Raw genomic sequence first — 15,116 nt, 5'->3', positions numbered from 1 at the left:
CTCGTCTACCTATTGCAGCAAGGAAGGGTGTGCTCCCAGGACATTAATAATAATAACTCCATACACTTAGCATCTTCCAACCCACGTTCTCAAAATGCTCTACAGATACCAGATCTCCACTGATCAGATGGGAGACCCTTGGCATCAGTCAGTGAGCGAGCACCGTCTAGGGGTTCAAAGGAGTTGGGCGGACTGGGTTCTAACCCCAGCTCTGCTACTGACTCACACTGAGTATGGAACAAGAGGTGGCAGTTCCCGCTTGAGGAGATGTCCTCAAGATGTCCTTGAGGAGATGAGGACATGTCCTTGCTAGATCTGATCGAGCTAGTGCACTAAAAATGGAAGTGTAGTGTTGGGAGGAGCTAGCTGCCCCAAGTACGAGCCCATACGAGATGCTAGGCACACACTTGGGTGGCTAGTCGCTCCCACCGCAGCTACACTCTATTTTTAGCACGCTAAGGCTACTGCAAGTAGGTCTCCGCAAGCCGGCATTTACATCTACAGCTCCAGTGTAGACATACCCAGTATGACCTTGGGCACATGGCTGCACTGTTCCATGCCTCAACGTCCCGCTCTGTGAAGCAGGATGAAAACGCCTTTCTGTCCCACTTTGCTGCTGGGAAAATTAAGGGCCGGGGTTGTCAACGGCAACGAAGGGAATTAAGCGATCAGCTTTCGGATATTTAGGTTTTCTGAAAAGCCCAGCCTTATTCAAGCAGGCCAATGTCATCAAAAGTGGGTGCCTAAAACTAGGCACCGAAGCAGCCTGATTCTCAGAGGTGCCAGCTCCTCTTGAAAACCGGTGGGATTTACAGGTGGTCGGCACGTCTGAAAATCAGGCCGCTTAGTAAGGGGCCTAAAGGTGGATTCAGGTGTGTAGGGCGCCTAGTTTGGGTCATTGTACTTGAATGAGATCGTGCTCCCAGCTGCAGTGTGAGACAGAAATGTATGATGAGCCCCCTTTTGAGTAGGAAACTGAAGTGCCCAGAAGCTGAGGCCCAGATCCTCAAAGGTGTTTAGGTGCCTAACTCTCATGGGTTGCAGTGGGAGTTAGGCACCTAAATATAGGGTTACCATATTTTGTGCCTCCAAATGGAGGACACTCCACGGGGCCCCGGCCCAGCCCCGCCCACGCTCCCGCCCCAACTCCGCCCCCTCCCCAAAGTCTCCGCCCCCTCCCCTGCTTCCCGCGAACATTTGATTCGCGGGAAGCCTGAAGCAGGTAAGGGGGAGTGTGGGGGAAGGAGGTGTGGCCCAGGCTGGCCCCCCGGCGGCTCCAGCCTGGGTCGGCTCGGGCCCTGGGGTGCCGGCCCCGGCCCCCGGCCGACCACCCCCGGCCCGCCCAGCACTGCCGGCCCCCAGCGGCCCGGCGCACCCCCCGGCGGCCCGGCCCCGCAACCCCGGACCAGCGACCCCGGACCGGCTCCCGGCCCCGCGACTCCGGACCGGCTCCCGGCTCCGCGACCCCGGACCGGCTCCCGGACCGGCCCCCCGGCCCCGCGGCCCCGCGGCCCGGCGCACCCCCCGGCGGCCCGGCCCCGCAACCCCGGACCGGCTCCCAGCCCGGCCCCCCGGCTCCCGGCCCCGCGGGCCCGGACCGGCTCCCGGCTCCCGGCCCCGGCCCCGCCACCCCGGACCGTCTCCCGGCCCCGCGGGCCCGGCCCGGACCCCCGGCCTGGCACTGCGCCCCCGGCTCCCCGCCCGGCCCCGCGCCCAGCCCGGCCCGGCACTGCGACCCCGGCCCGGCACTGCGCCCCTGGACCCTGGCCCGGCACCGCGCGCCCGGCCCGGCTCCCGGCCCCGCACCATGCCCCCGGCCCCGCACCGGCCCCGGCCAAAGAGGCCCCGGCCGAGCCCTCCCTCCCTCCCGATCTTCCCGGACATGCCCGGCTTTTGGGGATTTCCCCCCGGACGGGAATTTGAGCCCCCAAAAGCCGGACATGTCCGGGAAAATCCGGACGTATGGTAACCCTACAAAATACCTATGGGGATCTAGGCCTTAGCCACTTGCCCAAGGCCACCCTGGGACTTCAGATGGCCTGACTCCTACTCCGTGCCTTAATCGCAGCACAATGCTCCCTCACCGACGAATAGCGAACCATCTCTCGTGATCTGTAACACAGATGCATTTAGAATTGCAAGGAGCAAGAGGAGGCTGTTTCTGCTCTGGCTCCTTCCCGAGTGTCGTGCTATTTGTCCTGACCTCTCCTGCTCCCATGCCCGGCCTTTCCTGCCTCGCACAATGATCATCTGATCTCAGACACAAGCCACGCAGCAGCTTCAAATCCAATTACACAGCGCCCCTGCCCAGAGCGCCCCGGTACCTTTTTAAGCCAGCCGAGAGCAGTGAGTTCAGAGATGCGAAAGCATCTGCAAGACGCTCTCGTCAGCCGTAATAAGTAGTGGCACGTATGTGTCGGAGCGGCTGCATCACACTTCAGTGGCAAAGGCACTGCTCTTGACCCGGGGTCATGACGCTATTTGTTGTCTCCACAACACATAAGAGCCTGGGGCCCGCAGAACCGCTGCCCAGTGACAAAGATCAGAAAGTCTTGCTCACTCAGAATTGAAAAGCCCTTGTGCTCCCAGCAGGGGTGAGGTTTAAATTGGAGCTGACACTCATTCCGAAGGTCCATGCTTCTGAGCGACCAGCAGTACTCTGCGGAGAACCTTTCTATTTACTTAGCCCAGGCGGCTTGAGCTGGGGAAACAACAGATCAATCCAGCCCTGGGAAATGCCTTTGACCACAGCAGAGCTAAAGCAGGGATGGCTTAGGCCTAATTTGTTAAGCTAGGCCCTTTCCCCTCACAGAAAACCTGCCCTTTAACACCAGCTCCCCAGAGGTTCCCCCGTTTGGTACGAACTATCCTTCAATTCTAGCTCCCACTACTCACTGCCTCCCATGGCAATCTGCATACGACTAAGACCTTCCAGTATCCCCACCCTCTTACTCAACCTACCCATGCTATCAGGCCAATTTCTATGCCAAGCACCCAGATCAGCTTGCATCATAGGTAATCTCCATACCCACCCTGATTCGACAGCAGCCTCCTATAATCATTCTCAAGTACCAGCTCCCCAATAGCCGGCTTATTCCAACTCCATCCATCTCCAGCACCAGCTCGCCCAGCTACAGTAAAGCCAGGCTGCCTTCAGTAATCAACATTTCTGTGACCTCCTCTGCTAGAACCAACATCCCTGTACCCAACCACCCTACCGCTGTCCCCAATGGCAGCTCCCCAATGCAGAGCTGTCATCAGGACTCATTCCTCACTACCATCTCTCCAATACATACCTGCCTCAAATAGATTAGATTAGATTACAGTTAGATGAGGATCAGGGCCGGCTCCAGGGTTTTGGCCGCCCTAAGCAGCCAAAAAAAAAAAAAAGCCGCGATCGTGATCTGCAGCGGCAATTCGGCGGAAGGTCCTTCATTCGGAGCGGGAGTGAGGGACCATCCGCCGAATAGCTGGACCTGCTGCCCCTCTCCAGAGTGGCTGCCCCAAGCACCTGCTTGCCAAGCTGGTGCCTGGAGCCGGCCCTGATGAGGATAATTTCAAATACAGACAAGGGGAATTTTCCCAAACTTTTCATTAAATAAATTTTCTCCTTTGGGCTGAGAAGTGAGAGAGAGAAATATCATCCCAGGATGGGGTAATTTTACGGAAAGCTATCACCTGAAATGAATGTGCTTCGGAAACCATATGACCATAGGCTTTACCATCCTGGATCAGAGCATTGGGCTGTCTAGCATGGTATCCTCCCTCTGCTGCAGCCAATACGTGATGCTTTGGAAGAAGGTCCAAATCCAGGTGAAACGCCTCCTGAAGTCACTGGGAGATTTTCTGGAGTTGGCCAGGATGCATTTTGGCAAGTTGTGCAGTGGTTGCCAGTGCAACAGTAAAATACCAACTTGCCTTTATCCACAGACCAGCTGAGCTTTGGTCATCAACAAGCCCCAGCTATCAAACCACCAAGGATCACTCTCCGCCGCACACCATTACTCCTCTCTTTCAGAACCAGGGCACCTCCCATAGCCATAGCAATCCTAGTTTAATGCCCATCCTTCCCATGTTACCCAGTCTTTCTTGCCTTCCACACCAACCTTCAGCCCCTGTTCACCTGCCTTCACTTTCATCTTGTCTTCTCTGCTAACCTTCACCCCTTGCACAGTCACAACTCCCGGAGGAGAGGCCATCACCAATGGGAGGGGAACTGCCCCCGAGGGATGCCTCTCTGTTAAGATGCAATCCACACTAGAGAGAGGTCTGAGACGCCCTGCATTAGATTGACAATCTTTTCTGGAGCTGATTCTCAAGTGTCCACTGGTGATGGGATTCCCCATGAATAACGCAAGCGCCTCTTTCCTACTGAAAAGTGGCACCATGGCTGGTTGACTTTAGTCCTGGTCTCCATGGCCAGAAAGAAGTGCCAAGTGCATTTGCCACCTTACAGAGATTCTCTGTCCAACAATCTACTCTGTACTCCATGTTATCTCCAACTGGGGAGCCTCTGGCTCTGTATTGTGGGTATCTATCCCAACCTTGAGTAGCCGCACACTCTGTCTCTAAGGTGCTGTTTTCCTCTCGGTTTTGTTTCTCATGCTTTGTTCTTCTCTCTCTTTCCTTTCTGCTTCCTGCTCTCGTCCTCTCCGCGGCCGGCTCCCACCTGGGCAGGGAAGGCCGGATGGTGGTGTTATCCCTGGTTCTGGGACTCTCGGAACAGGACGACTTTGCCAATATACCCGATCTGCAAACCGCTGGGAACCAGCAGGCGCAGAACTCTCAGGGGGACAAGAGGTATGAGTAAGGGAGAGGGCGCTTCAGCAGCAGGAGGAGAAGAGAGGGCCCCGCTGAGGGTCGGAGGAGGCTGGTGGCAGCTCCCACTGCCAGTGAGAGTGGAAGGTTGGCGCAGCAGGAGGGGGGGGAACGCCAAGCAGCTTGGGTGCTGGGCACAGTGTTGTTTCAAAGCCATGTGGCAGGCTCCCTCCTCTTTCCCTAGTACCTAATCCTGGTGTTTACGTCCCTGTTGGGAGAGCGCTGGAGCTTGGGAATCACGCCTTCCTCGGGCAGAAATGAATTGTCCTCAACCTCCTTCCTCCCTTCCCTTCTGCCACCTCCCCTGCTCCCTTCACCTCCATGTCTCATCCCCTCCCCTCTCTTCTAATGGGTGTCAGGGAGCAGGGTGGTGGCCACACCGATTCCCATCACCCTGCTTAGCTAAGGACGATGGGAAGCGAAGACATGAAGGGAGAGGAGTTGAAAAGATCCAGGGGACAGAGGGGAACAAGACCAATAGAATGGAGAGGGACGAGAGGAGGACCTCAGGGCAATTTGTGGTCCACTAGGCTCGGTAATCAAGGCCATGGCTAGTCCCCCAGTTTCAATTCCTTGGTGCATTATCAGGCGGTATTGGTTGTGGTCACTCAGAGGTACTGTGTGCTTCAGCAGAGAGCTGGAGAATGACCTCCTGCCAGGAAGTTCCTGGCTTCATTCAATCCCCTGTACACCACATCCGGGAGAACCAAGACCTCCGTGATTGGAATCCCAGCCCCATAAGTTAAGGGGAACTTTGCCATTGACTTCAGTGGGGCCAACATTCCATTCCATGCATTTAACTTAACTCCGCAGTGTTGGCTGGCCTGGGGCAGGGGGATACAGTGAACTGCAGGGAGGGGAGGGAAGAGTCAGTGGAGAGGGAATCTACTGCTCTCATGCTATTCTCCCGAGAGACCCGACCCAGTCACTGGTATTTGCACATTAGACCCAGGGAGGTGACAGCCACCCCATTGTTTGTTGCCAAATACACCACCTATGGTGGCACATGCCCCTGGGCCACCGTGCTGGCTGCTGAGCTGTGATATGAGAAGTACCTTTGTTTCCCAGGATCCCAGGGTTTCTTTCTGGCTACAGGGATGGCAGGATATTTCCTAGCAGCTCTGGGGCTAAGGTTTCCCTTCCTCTTGCTGCCAGCCACATGGGCCGCTGGCAGGCAGCTGCTTTCACTGCTCCTGACTGCCACTCCCTCGCTTCTGGCAGCCTCTCCTCTCCTGGGCCCCTCAGCTGGCTCCTGGGCAGTTTAGACACCCAAGAGAGGAGGGGGCCAGGGCTGCAATGGGACAAAATGGAGGGCAGATTGGGGGGAGCCTGGGAGACTCCAGGCTCCCACTTCCCCATCACCCCTTTCCTCAGGCTGCTCCAAGCCCTCTCCAATCCCCAGTAACGCTCCAGGCTCTCCCTACCACCTCTCTCACTCCAGCCTCCTCCAGGTGAGCCCTGACTCCCTCCTGGTTCTCCCTCCCCCCGCCAAGGCCCAGCTTCTGAGGTGGTGGGGCACTGCCCCATCTCCCCTCACATCAGTGCAAGGAACATCCCATGTGGGCAGATGTGCAAGCACCTTGGCAGCCATGAGTCAATGGTGGGGTGACTGGGTGTTTCAGGGCAGTGAGCTCCAGGGGGCTGAGTTTCTTCTCACTCTTAACCAATGCAGCCCCCAGACTGTTCCGGAGTCACTCCAGATTCACCCCAGGGAAGGATGGGAAGCAGGCCTTAGGTCTGTGTGGAGAGCTTTCATACCATAGCTATGTTTACACTGTCATCAGGCACTGATTATCGCTTGTGTAGACATAATCGCGCTAACTCTGATCTAGCTAGCTCGGTACGCATGGCAGTGAAGCCGCAGCAGCATGGACTGCAGCACTGGCTAGCCGCCTGAGTACGTACCCACACTGGCTGGCCTTCAGGTGGCCAGCCCATGCTGCTGTGGCTTCACTGCTATTGGAGCCCAGCTGGCTAGATCACAGCTAGCTCTGCTGTGTCTACGCGTGCTGCAGTGTAGATATACCCTGTGAGTTTTATGGATCGTGCCTACATTGCAGGGGCATCCGCACAGCCCTGCCTAAACTCCTTGAGTCCTGCCCTGGGAGGCACAGGGCTCAGCAGTGAGTCTGGGGGTGGAGTCACGCTTTGGGTTGTTCCAAAGTCATGGTCAGGAAACTGGGGGGAGACACCCCCCAGAACATTATACCCTGATCTTTCCATTGCCTAAGCCACGTGGCCAGCAAATCTGCCAGCATCCTTTTGCCTTTCTGCTGCTCCCCAGCAGGGACTGCTTCCCCTGCTAGCTTCCTGCTGTCCTTGCAGGGGGAGGGGAGTGATGTGACAGCCACGACCCCCCCGCCCCCTTGTGTGGTTTTGTGCCATCTCATTCCCCTGCTGGGATCAGGAGGGGAGGGGGCCTGGCTGACTGGAGGCAGAGGCCTTGAGGAGCTCCAAGTGCGTGTTAAATTCCATCTCTAGCTGCGAGGAGGTGTGAAGAAGGAAGGAGCCGGCTCCACATGATCAGTGTGTTAATTAGCTGGCACCGTTCTCACCCGCACACTATTTATACCTCGCTGTGGTTATATTTCACTACATATTTTAGCACTTCCAATTTGATCATCTAATTGCACAGTCTGTCCCTATCGGACGCTGTTAGCGGGGGTGGGCTGAGCATGTCCCGCCGAGATCGCCGCAGCCCAGAGAGAGCATCGCCTGCTGGCACATGTCCATTCTGTGCACACTGACCTAGGAGCTGATCTCCCACTGGGCGCTCAGCATGCTCCAATCTGGAGAGAGCGCCCCCTGCTGATACCATTCTGTACCTTCCACCTTGGTCCTAGGAGAATAGCCTGCCCTCCTCCAACCCCCTCCGCACCCTCCTTCTGTCCTGGTGAGAGCACCCCCTGTAGTGCTAGGGAGGCAAGTCCCTTCTCCACAACCTGAGGACTTGTGAATCTGTTTATGGATTAATTTAAGGAAAAGTTGCCCACACATACCTCGTCTTCCCCAGCAGACAGAGATGGGTCAGTGGGGAGGCATACATGGGAAAACTGCAGTGAACAAACCTGGGGACAGTTCCCCTCATCCCAGGAAGGAGTGTGTGTGTGTGTTTGTGTGTGTGTAACCCCAGGAACAGTCCCCCTCTTGCCCCAGAAGGATCCACTGGTGGATGTGTGTTTAAACGCCACAGAAAATTCCCCTCTTACCCTGACCAGGCCTGTGGTTGTATTTAGGTTCTCTTCAGCACTGTAGCAGACCCTGCTCCTAGCCTTAAACTATTGCCTTTAATGGAAGACTTTTGCAGGACTTGATTTCCACTTGGTGCACAACAGCTTGGTTCTTGGGATGGTGCTTTCAGTCATCCAGCCTGAGACAAGACGGGTGGAGAAGGGCAACTCCGGCAGAGGCCCCCTGCCCATTATTCAAAGCAAGGATTTGCCCTGACCCTAAGCAGCCTACCCTGGAAGCTCAACATCTCATCACAGCTGACGAGGTCCATTCAGTGCCCGACTCTATTGCCCAGATCGTCCTCAGTGGCCAGTTCTCAGTGCTGTTAAGCAGCAAGGGCCAGTGAATTTGGGGTGCCCATGCCTAGAAAAGGGGGCTCACTTCTGAGACACACACACACCTCGACCACATTCTGCTGGCCCTGGGCCTTTGCTGCAGGCTCCTCTAGCCACAGGCAGTTGCCCTGGCTTTGCAGTGGGAGTTAGCAAGCAGGGGGCATACTCCTGGAATTGTGTGCGACGGGGAAAGGCTGCACTGTCAGGTCCAGATGGAATAAGGCACTGTCCCTGTTAGGAAGAATCAGCCTGGTCCTTACGGAGACCCTGTCATTCATGAAAACAAAGAGCTGCAAGAGTAGGGTTACCATTCGTCCGGATTTACCCGGACATGTCCTCCTTTTGTGTGCTAAAAATAGCGTCCGGGGGGAATTTGTAAAACACTCACAATGTCCGGGATTTCCCCCTCCCCTGGCAGAGCAGAGCGAGCGGCTGGGAGGGCTGCAGGAAAGTCCCGGGCTGGACTCCGGAGCAGCTTCCTCCTCCCACCCCCACCCCCCTGCATTCTGAGCCGGCCGGCAGCTCCTCCTCCTGCAGCCCGCTCCGGCAACCCTGTGCAGGGCCAGGGACCGGGTTTTGTGTTGTGCTGGGGAGCTCAGCCATGTGTCCGGCTGGCACAGAGCCCAACACCCTGTTCTGAGCAGCAGGGTAAGGGGGGGCAGGAGAAGGGACAGGGAGGTTCTGGATGGGGCAGTCAAGAAACGGGTGGGGGCTTTTGGAGGGGAGTGGAGAAAGTTTTGGGCAGTCAGGGTACAGGTAGGGGGTAGGGTCCTGGGGGGCAGTTGGGGGGGGTCTTAGGAGGGGGCAGTTAGGGGACAAGGAACAGGGAGTCTTAGGTAGGGGGTGGGGTTCTGGAGGGCAGTTAGGAGCAGGGGTCCCAGGAGGGGGCAGTCAGGGGACAAGGAGCGGGGGGTAGGGGGCTGGGAGTTCTGGGGGGGAGCTGTCAGGGGGCAGGAGTGGGGAGAGGGATCGGAGCAGTCAGGGGACAGGGAGCAGAGGGGTTTAGATGGGTTGGGAGTTCTGGGGGGGCTGTCAGGGGGCAGGAGTGTGGAGAGGGATCGGAGCAGTCAGGGGACAGGGAGCAGAGGGGTTTAGATGGGTTGGGAGTTCTGGGGGGGGCTGTCAGGGGGTGGGGAGTGGTTGGATGGGGCGTGGGAGTCCCAGGGGTCTGTCTGGGGGTGGGGGTGTGGATAAGGGTTGGGGCAGTCAGGGGACAAGAGGCAAGGAGGCTTAGATAGGGAGTGGAGTCCCGGGGGGCAGTTAGGGGCAGGGGTCCCAGGAGGGGGCAGTCAGGGGACAAGGAACGGGGGGAGGGTTGGGGGTTCTGGGGGGGCGGGAAGTGGGAGGGGCGGGGCTAGGGCGGGGCTCCTCCCGTCCTCTTTTTTGCTTGTTGAAATATGGTAACCCTATGCAAGAGGGGACTTTGGGGAGAGGTAGGTGGGCCCTGTCTAGCCATCCTGGAACCCTGACCAGACGGGGCCAGTCTCACCTCCCCTTTGCAGTGTGGGGATGTGATGGGGGTCCCTCAGGAGCTGGATTTCTTAGGGAGGTGATCAAACTGTCCATGTCCTGCAACCTCCTCTTTCTCTGCAATGAGTGAGCTCATCACCCACTGCTTCCCTTCCCCTCACTGCCTCTCCATATTCCCCCTCTGATAGGCCCAGGCACCACCTGCCATTCTCAGCCTCTTGGGCCTCCATTTCCCAGCCTGTTTCCCCCACATCTTCCTAGTGACCCCATTTCACCCACCCTCCATGCTCCCCCCTCCATGCCCTCCTAACCCCTGTTCTCCCCATACCCCATCAGCATGACATCGATCCTGAGTAAGATAATGGAGCGGCTCATACAGGACTAGATTAATAAAGAACTAAAAGGGGGTAATATAATTAATGCCAGTCAACACGGGTTGATGGAAAATATAGCCTGTCAAACTAACTTGATATCTTTTTTTTTTTATGAGATTACAAGTTGGGTTGATAAAGGTAATAATGTTGATGTAATAGACTTAGAGTTCTGTAAGGCATTTGATTTGGTACCACATGACAGATTAAAAAACTAGAATTATATGAAATTAACATGGCATATATTCAATGGATTAAAAGATGGCTCCCTGATAGGTCTCAAAATGTAATTGTAAATAACAAGCAAACAATATGCGTTTTACTATGTAATGTAAATGTGTACGGCTAGGAACAAAGGACGTAGGCCATGCTTACAGGCTGCGGGACTCTATCCTGGGAAGCTGACTCTGAAAAAGATTTTGGGTCATGGTGGATAATCAGCTGAACATGAGCTCCCAGTGCGATGCTGTGCCCAGAAGGGTTTATGTAATCCTTGGATACATAAACAGGGGAATCTTAAGTAGGAGCAGAGAAGTTATTTGACCTCTACCTTTGGCACTGGCGTGGCTGCTGCTGGAATGCTGTGTCCAGTTCTGGTGGCAACAATTCAAGAAGGATGTTGCTAAATTAGAGAGGGTTCAGAGAAGAGCTACGAGAATGATTAAAGGATTAGAAACTGTGCCTTATAGTGCTACACTCAAGCACTATAAGGTCTATTTAGCTTAACAAGGAGAAGGGTAAGGGGTGATTTGATCACAGTCTATAAGTACCTATATGGGGAACAAATATTTAATAATGGGCTCTCCAGTCTAGCAGAGAAGGTAGAACATGATCCAATGGCTGGAAGTTGAAGCTAGACAAATTGAGACTGGAACTAAGGCATAAATATTTAACTGTGAGGGTAATTAACCATTGGAACAATTTACCCAGGGTCATGGTGGATTCTCCAGCACTGACAATTTTTAAAACAAGATTGGATGTTTTTCTAAAAGCTCTGCTCTAGGAATTATTTTGGGGCAGTTCTGTGATCACACTGGTCTCTTCTGGCCTTGGAATTGATGACAATGATAGGCTCCATGTTCCCCCCACTTCCTTCCAGCCCCCAGCTCCTGCTCCCCCCACACCCTCACCTCTCTCCCTGTTCCCCCCACTCTTATCTCCTGTTCCCCCTCACACTCCACCTTCCTCCCTGTTCCTCTACATCCTCCCAGCCCATCTATTGCTCCCCCCACAAGCTCCCCCACCCCTCCAGTCTCAGTGGGATATAGGGGGATGTAGCTTGTGGAGGCCGGCGTGGTGGGAGGGAGGGGTACTAAGGGCTCCTGAGGCTTGTGGGTCCATGGAAGGCCCTGTCTCTCTTTCTCTCTCTGTCTCCCATTACCCCCATCCCAGCACTCCTGTTCACAGTGGCCATGTGGTGTATCACATTGTAATGTCTCCTCCTTTCCCTTTTCTCTGCTTCTTCCTTCCAGCCCTGCTGCTGCTGCTGCTGCTCAGCCCTGTCCCCCCTGTCAGCACTGGTGGCACAAGTCCAGTGCCTAGTCCTGTCCATGTGGTGGTTGCTTTTCGTTTACTAATCTCTCTCTCTGTCTCCTTCTCTCCCCTCACGCTTTCTTCCCATTTTCCCTTCCCTCAGGAGGCAGGCCAGGCCCTGTGGTGGAAGTTGCTGCTCTTCCCTTGTCTCTCTCTCTCTCGCTCTCTCTCTTGCTGTCCTGTGAGCTCTGCCGGTGCTAACCATTTCCCAGATAGCTTTGCAGCTTCGTCGATGCGATGGGGTTGACAAAATACCTCTGAATTGTTCACACCTTCAGCTATCAATCACACACTTTCTCTCTCTCTTTGTTTTTAACCTGACTTTACCTCTCCAGCTATTTCAGTCTCTTTCTTTATCTGTGTGTGTGTCACTCTGTCTGTGAGTGTATCGGTGTGTCTGGATCTCTGTGTGTGTCAGTCTGCCTGTGAGTGAATCAGTGTATCTAGATCTGCCTGTCTTATGCTGTCTACGAGTGTATTGGTGCATCTGGATCTTTGTGTGTGTCACTCAGTGGGTCAGTGCCTCTAGGTCTATGTGTGTGTCACTGTCTGTGACACTTTGTCTAGATCTGTGTATCTATCTGTGAGCGTATCTAGGTGTGTGAGAGAGACTGTGTGTGGATTCCACTGCCTAGAAGATTTAGGTGTGTGTTGCTCTGTCTCTGAGTGTGTCAGTAGATATCTGTGTCTGATTCTGTGTGTTTCTTTGAGGGTTTTGTATGCTTTTGTTTTGTGTCTCTGCATGTGGGTCTGTGTGTATGTGCGTACCCCATGTGTCTCTGTGTGTATTTCCCTGCATGTCGGTGTCTTTATATTTTTCTCCTGTGTGCCTGTGTGTGTCTCACTGTGTGTCTCCCTGTATGCCTGTATCTCCCTGTGGGCCTGTCTCTCCATTGCTGTTCTACTTCCATGTACACTGAACAACATGTGGGCTTGTGTGTGTCTCCTCTGTGCCTTTTCCAGTGTTCTGCTCCTGTGCCCTCATCCCTTGGATCTCTCCTTCCTCCCAATCCTATGTGCATCATCTCCTCTTGCAGCATCTGTGTTGGGGCTGCTGCCATCAAACCCCCCAGCACTGCTGTTCACTGCACCTAGCGATCCAGCTGCTGTCACAGAGAGGCCATTGAATTGCTAGGCCAGGACGAGCATAGCTGGGACTTCCCATGTGTGCATGTGAATGAACACCAAGCCATTGGAGGCCTGGATGTCCCGGGCCGGAGAGACGGCACTGTGGTCAGGAAAATGGGGGAACCAGTGAAGGCCGCTCCTTAGTGTCTTTACAGGATGGGTTCATCCCTGCTAGGGTATCGGGGTGGATCTGGCTTCCTGGATGTCTGGGGAAGATGACCGGGCTGACCGAGCCCTGCTCCTTGTGCTATATGGGAAGAACAAGCCTCCAGCTTGTGTGTTTTGTCCAGCTTCTAGGGGCAGCAAGAGGGAGAGATGGGAATGGGGGTGGCCAGCGGAAGAGGAGAGTTGGGGATGATATTGGCAATCTAGCACAGGGGTGGCCAACCTGTGGCTCCAGAGCCACATGAGGCTCTTCAGAGGTTAATATGCGGCTCCTTGCCTAGGCGCTGACTCCGAGGCTGGAGCTACAGATGCCAACTTTCCAATGTGCTGTGGGGTGCTCACTGCTCAACCCCCTGTTCTGCCCCAGGTCCTGCCACTACTCCACCACTCCACCACTTCCCCCAAGGCCCCTGCCCCTTCCCCCGAGCCTGCCATGCCCTCGCTCCTCCCCACCAGAGCCTCCTGCACATTGCAAAACAGCTGATTGCGGGGGGGGGGGAGGGAAGCCTGGGGAGGGAGGGGGCGGGGCTGCTGGTGGGCTGGAGGCTGGAGCGGGGGTAGCGGATGGGGGGCTGCTGACATATTACTGTGGCCCTTTGGCAATGTTCATTGGTAAATTCTGGCTCCTCCTAAGGCTCAGGTTGGCCACCACTGATCTAGCATCTTTACAGAGAGGCTCTTGGAGCCAGCACCTACTGGGATCAGACCCTTCCCAGGCATGGGCAGGGGAGCCATGGACAGGAGGGCGAGACCCTGCTGACAGGCACTGAGCAAGGCCTATCTGCATATGGGAGATCCTACAGTCACTTTCCTAGTGGGGTGGTGAGTCCTGGCAAGGCTACTGCAGCTCACATGGCAGGGTGCTGAGCAAAGGAGGCATAGCCAGGCAGCTTCCCCCAGCACCGTAAGTGAGAGCCGCCAACACACCAGGAACTGCAATGGGATGTCACATGGGGGGCGTGGGGCTGCCACAGCCTGGCAGCTGGGTTACAGGCCATAGTGGGGCTGCCAGGACCTGGCTGGTGGGTTACGGGCCATAATGGGGCTGCCAGGACCTGGCTGGTGGGTTACAGGCCATAGTGGGGATGCCAGGACCTGGCTGCTGGGCTACAGGCCATGGTGGGGCTGCCAGGACTGGGCTGGCATGGAGTCACAGCTGCAGCGCGGCTGCCATGTTGCTGGCCTGCGAGCCCTGGGGGAGTTTGTCCCATCGCTGCTGGCCTGCAGAGCTGACGTCCTGTAGCACCTGGCACTCGGGTTCTCCCGGGGGGAGGGATAGCTCAGTGGTTTGAGCATTGGCCTGCTAAACCCAGGGTTGTGAGTTCAATCCTTGAGGGGGCCACTTGGGGATCTGGAGCAAAATCAGTACTTGGTCCTGCTAGTGAAGGCAGGGGGCTGGACTTGATGACCTTTCAAGGTCCCTTCCAGTTCTAGGAGATGGGATATCTCCATTAATTTAGATTTAAATTTAGGTGCTCTGCATGTGCTGGGGCTGGCAGACAACTCATCTGTCAGGCCAGCACCTGCCTGGCGGAGAAAGCAAACAAAGGCAGCTGCCTCTTTGTGAGAGGGAGCGTGTGTGTTCCCAGAGGTTAATGGGTATGAGAGGCAGGGGAGGGTGTCAGTGGAAAAAAGCAGAAGCAATAGCTTAGGCTCTGCCTCCACTCCCCCATCTCTCCCAGTACAAGACAGGAGGGCCTGCAGTGCCAGTGGGTGATGCCCAGGCCCGCATTGAAGGGGTGGGAATTACTGGAGGCTGGGGAGACATGAGGGCCTCTATCTATAGGGCCAGAGCAAGACGGAGGCCAGGACAAATGGGATCAGCACCAGGCTGAGGGCAATAGCGAATGAGATGGACAGGTGCCCATCTGAGGGGCATGCCTGGATCCGTGGTTATGAGTCAAATGGGTGAGAGGTATGAGGAGAACTCTCTCGGGGCCAGGTGGGTGAGGAGTCATCCAGGGGTGTGAGGGATACACAGGAATGTCTCAGGGGATGCTGAGGAGGATCTTGGCATCAGGATACAGCCGTGATGGAGAGCAGCTGGGGCTGCATTGGCACAGCC

The 15,116-nt window shown here is 55.7% G+C and overlaps 1 protein-coding gene across 4 annotated transcripts in view; it reads left to right on the top strand.

The window, feature by feature from the left end:
* SYT7 (synaptotagmin 7) overlaps positions 1-15,116 on the top strand; it is a 177,049-nt gene that overhangs the window by 111,418 nt on the left and 50,515 nt on the right. For 3 of the 4 annotated variants that reach the window (XM_054026586.1, XM_054026585.1, XM_054026584.1), the window contains one exon: positions 4,678-4,800. The exons of the other annotated variant lie outside the window; for it this stretch is intronic. In XM_054026586.1, coding sequence (XP_053882561.1) covers positions 4,678-4,800 — 123 coding nt within the window. The remainder of the gene's footprint in view (positions 1-4,677; positions 4,801-15,116) is intronic. 4 annotated transcript variants of the gene reach the window in all.

Source organism: Malaclemys terrapin, chromosome 4, assembly GCF_027887155.1.
Source record: "Malaclemys terrapin pileata isolate rMalTer1 chromosome 4, rMalTer1.hap1, whole genome shotgun sequence".
Classification (NCBI taxonomy): Eukaryota; Metazoa; Chordata; order Testudines; family Emydidae; genus Malaclemys; species Malaclemys terrapin.
The sequence above is the reverse complement of the archived record's forward strand: the minus strand, read 5'-3'. Positions and strand labels throughout refer to the sequence as shown.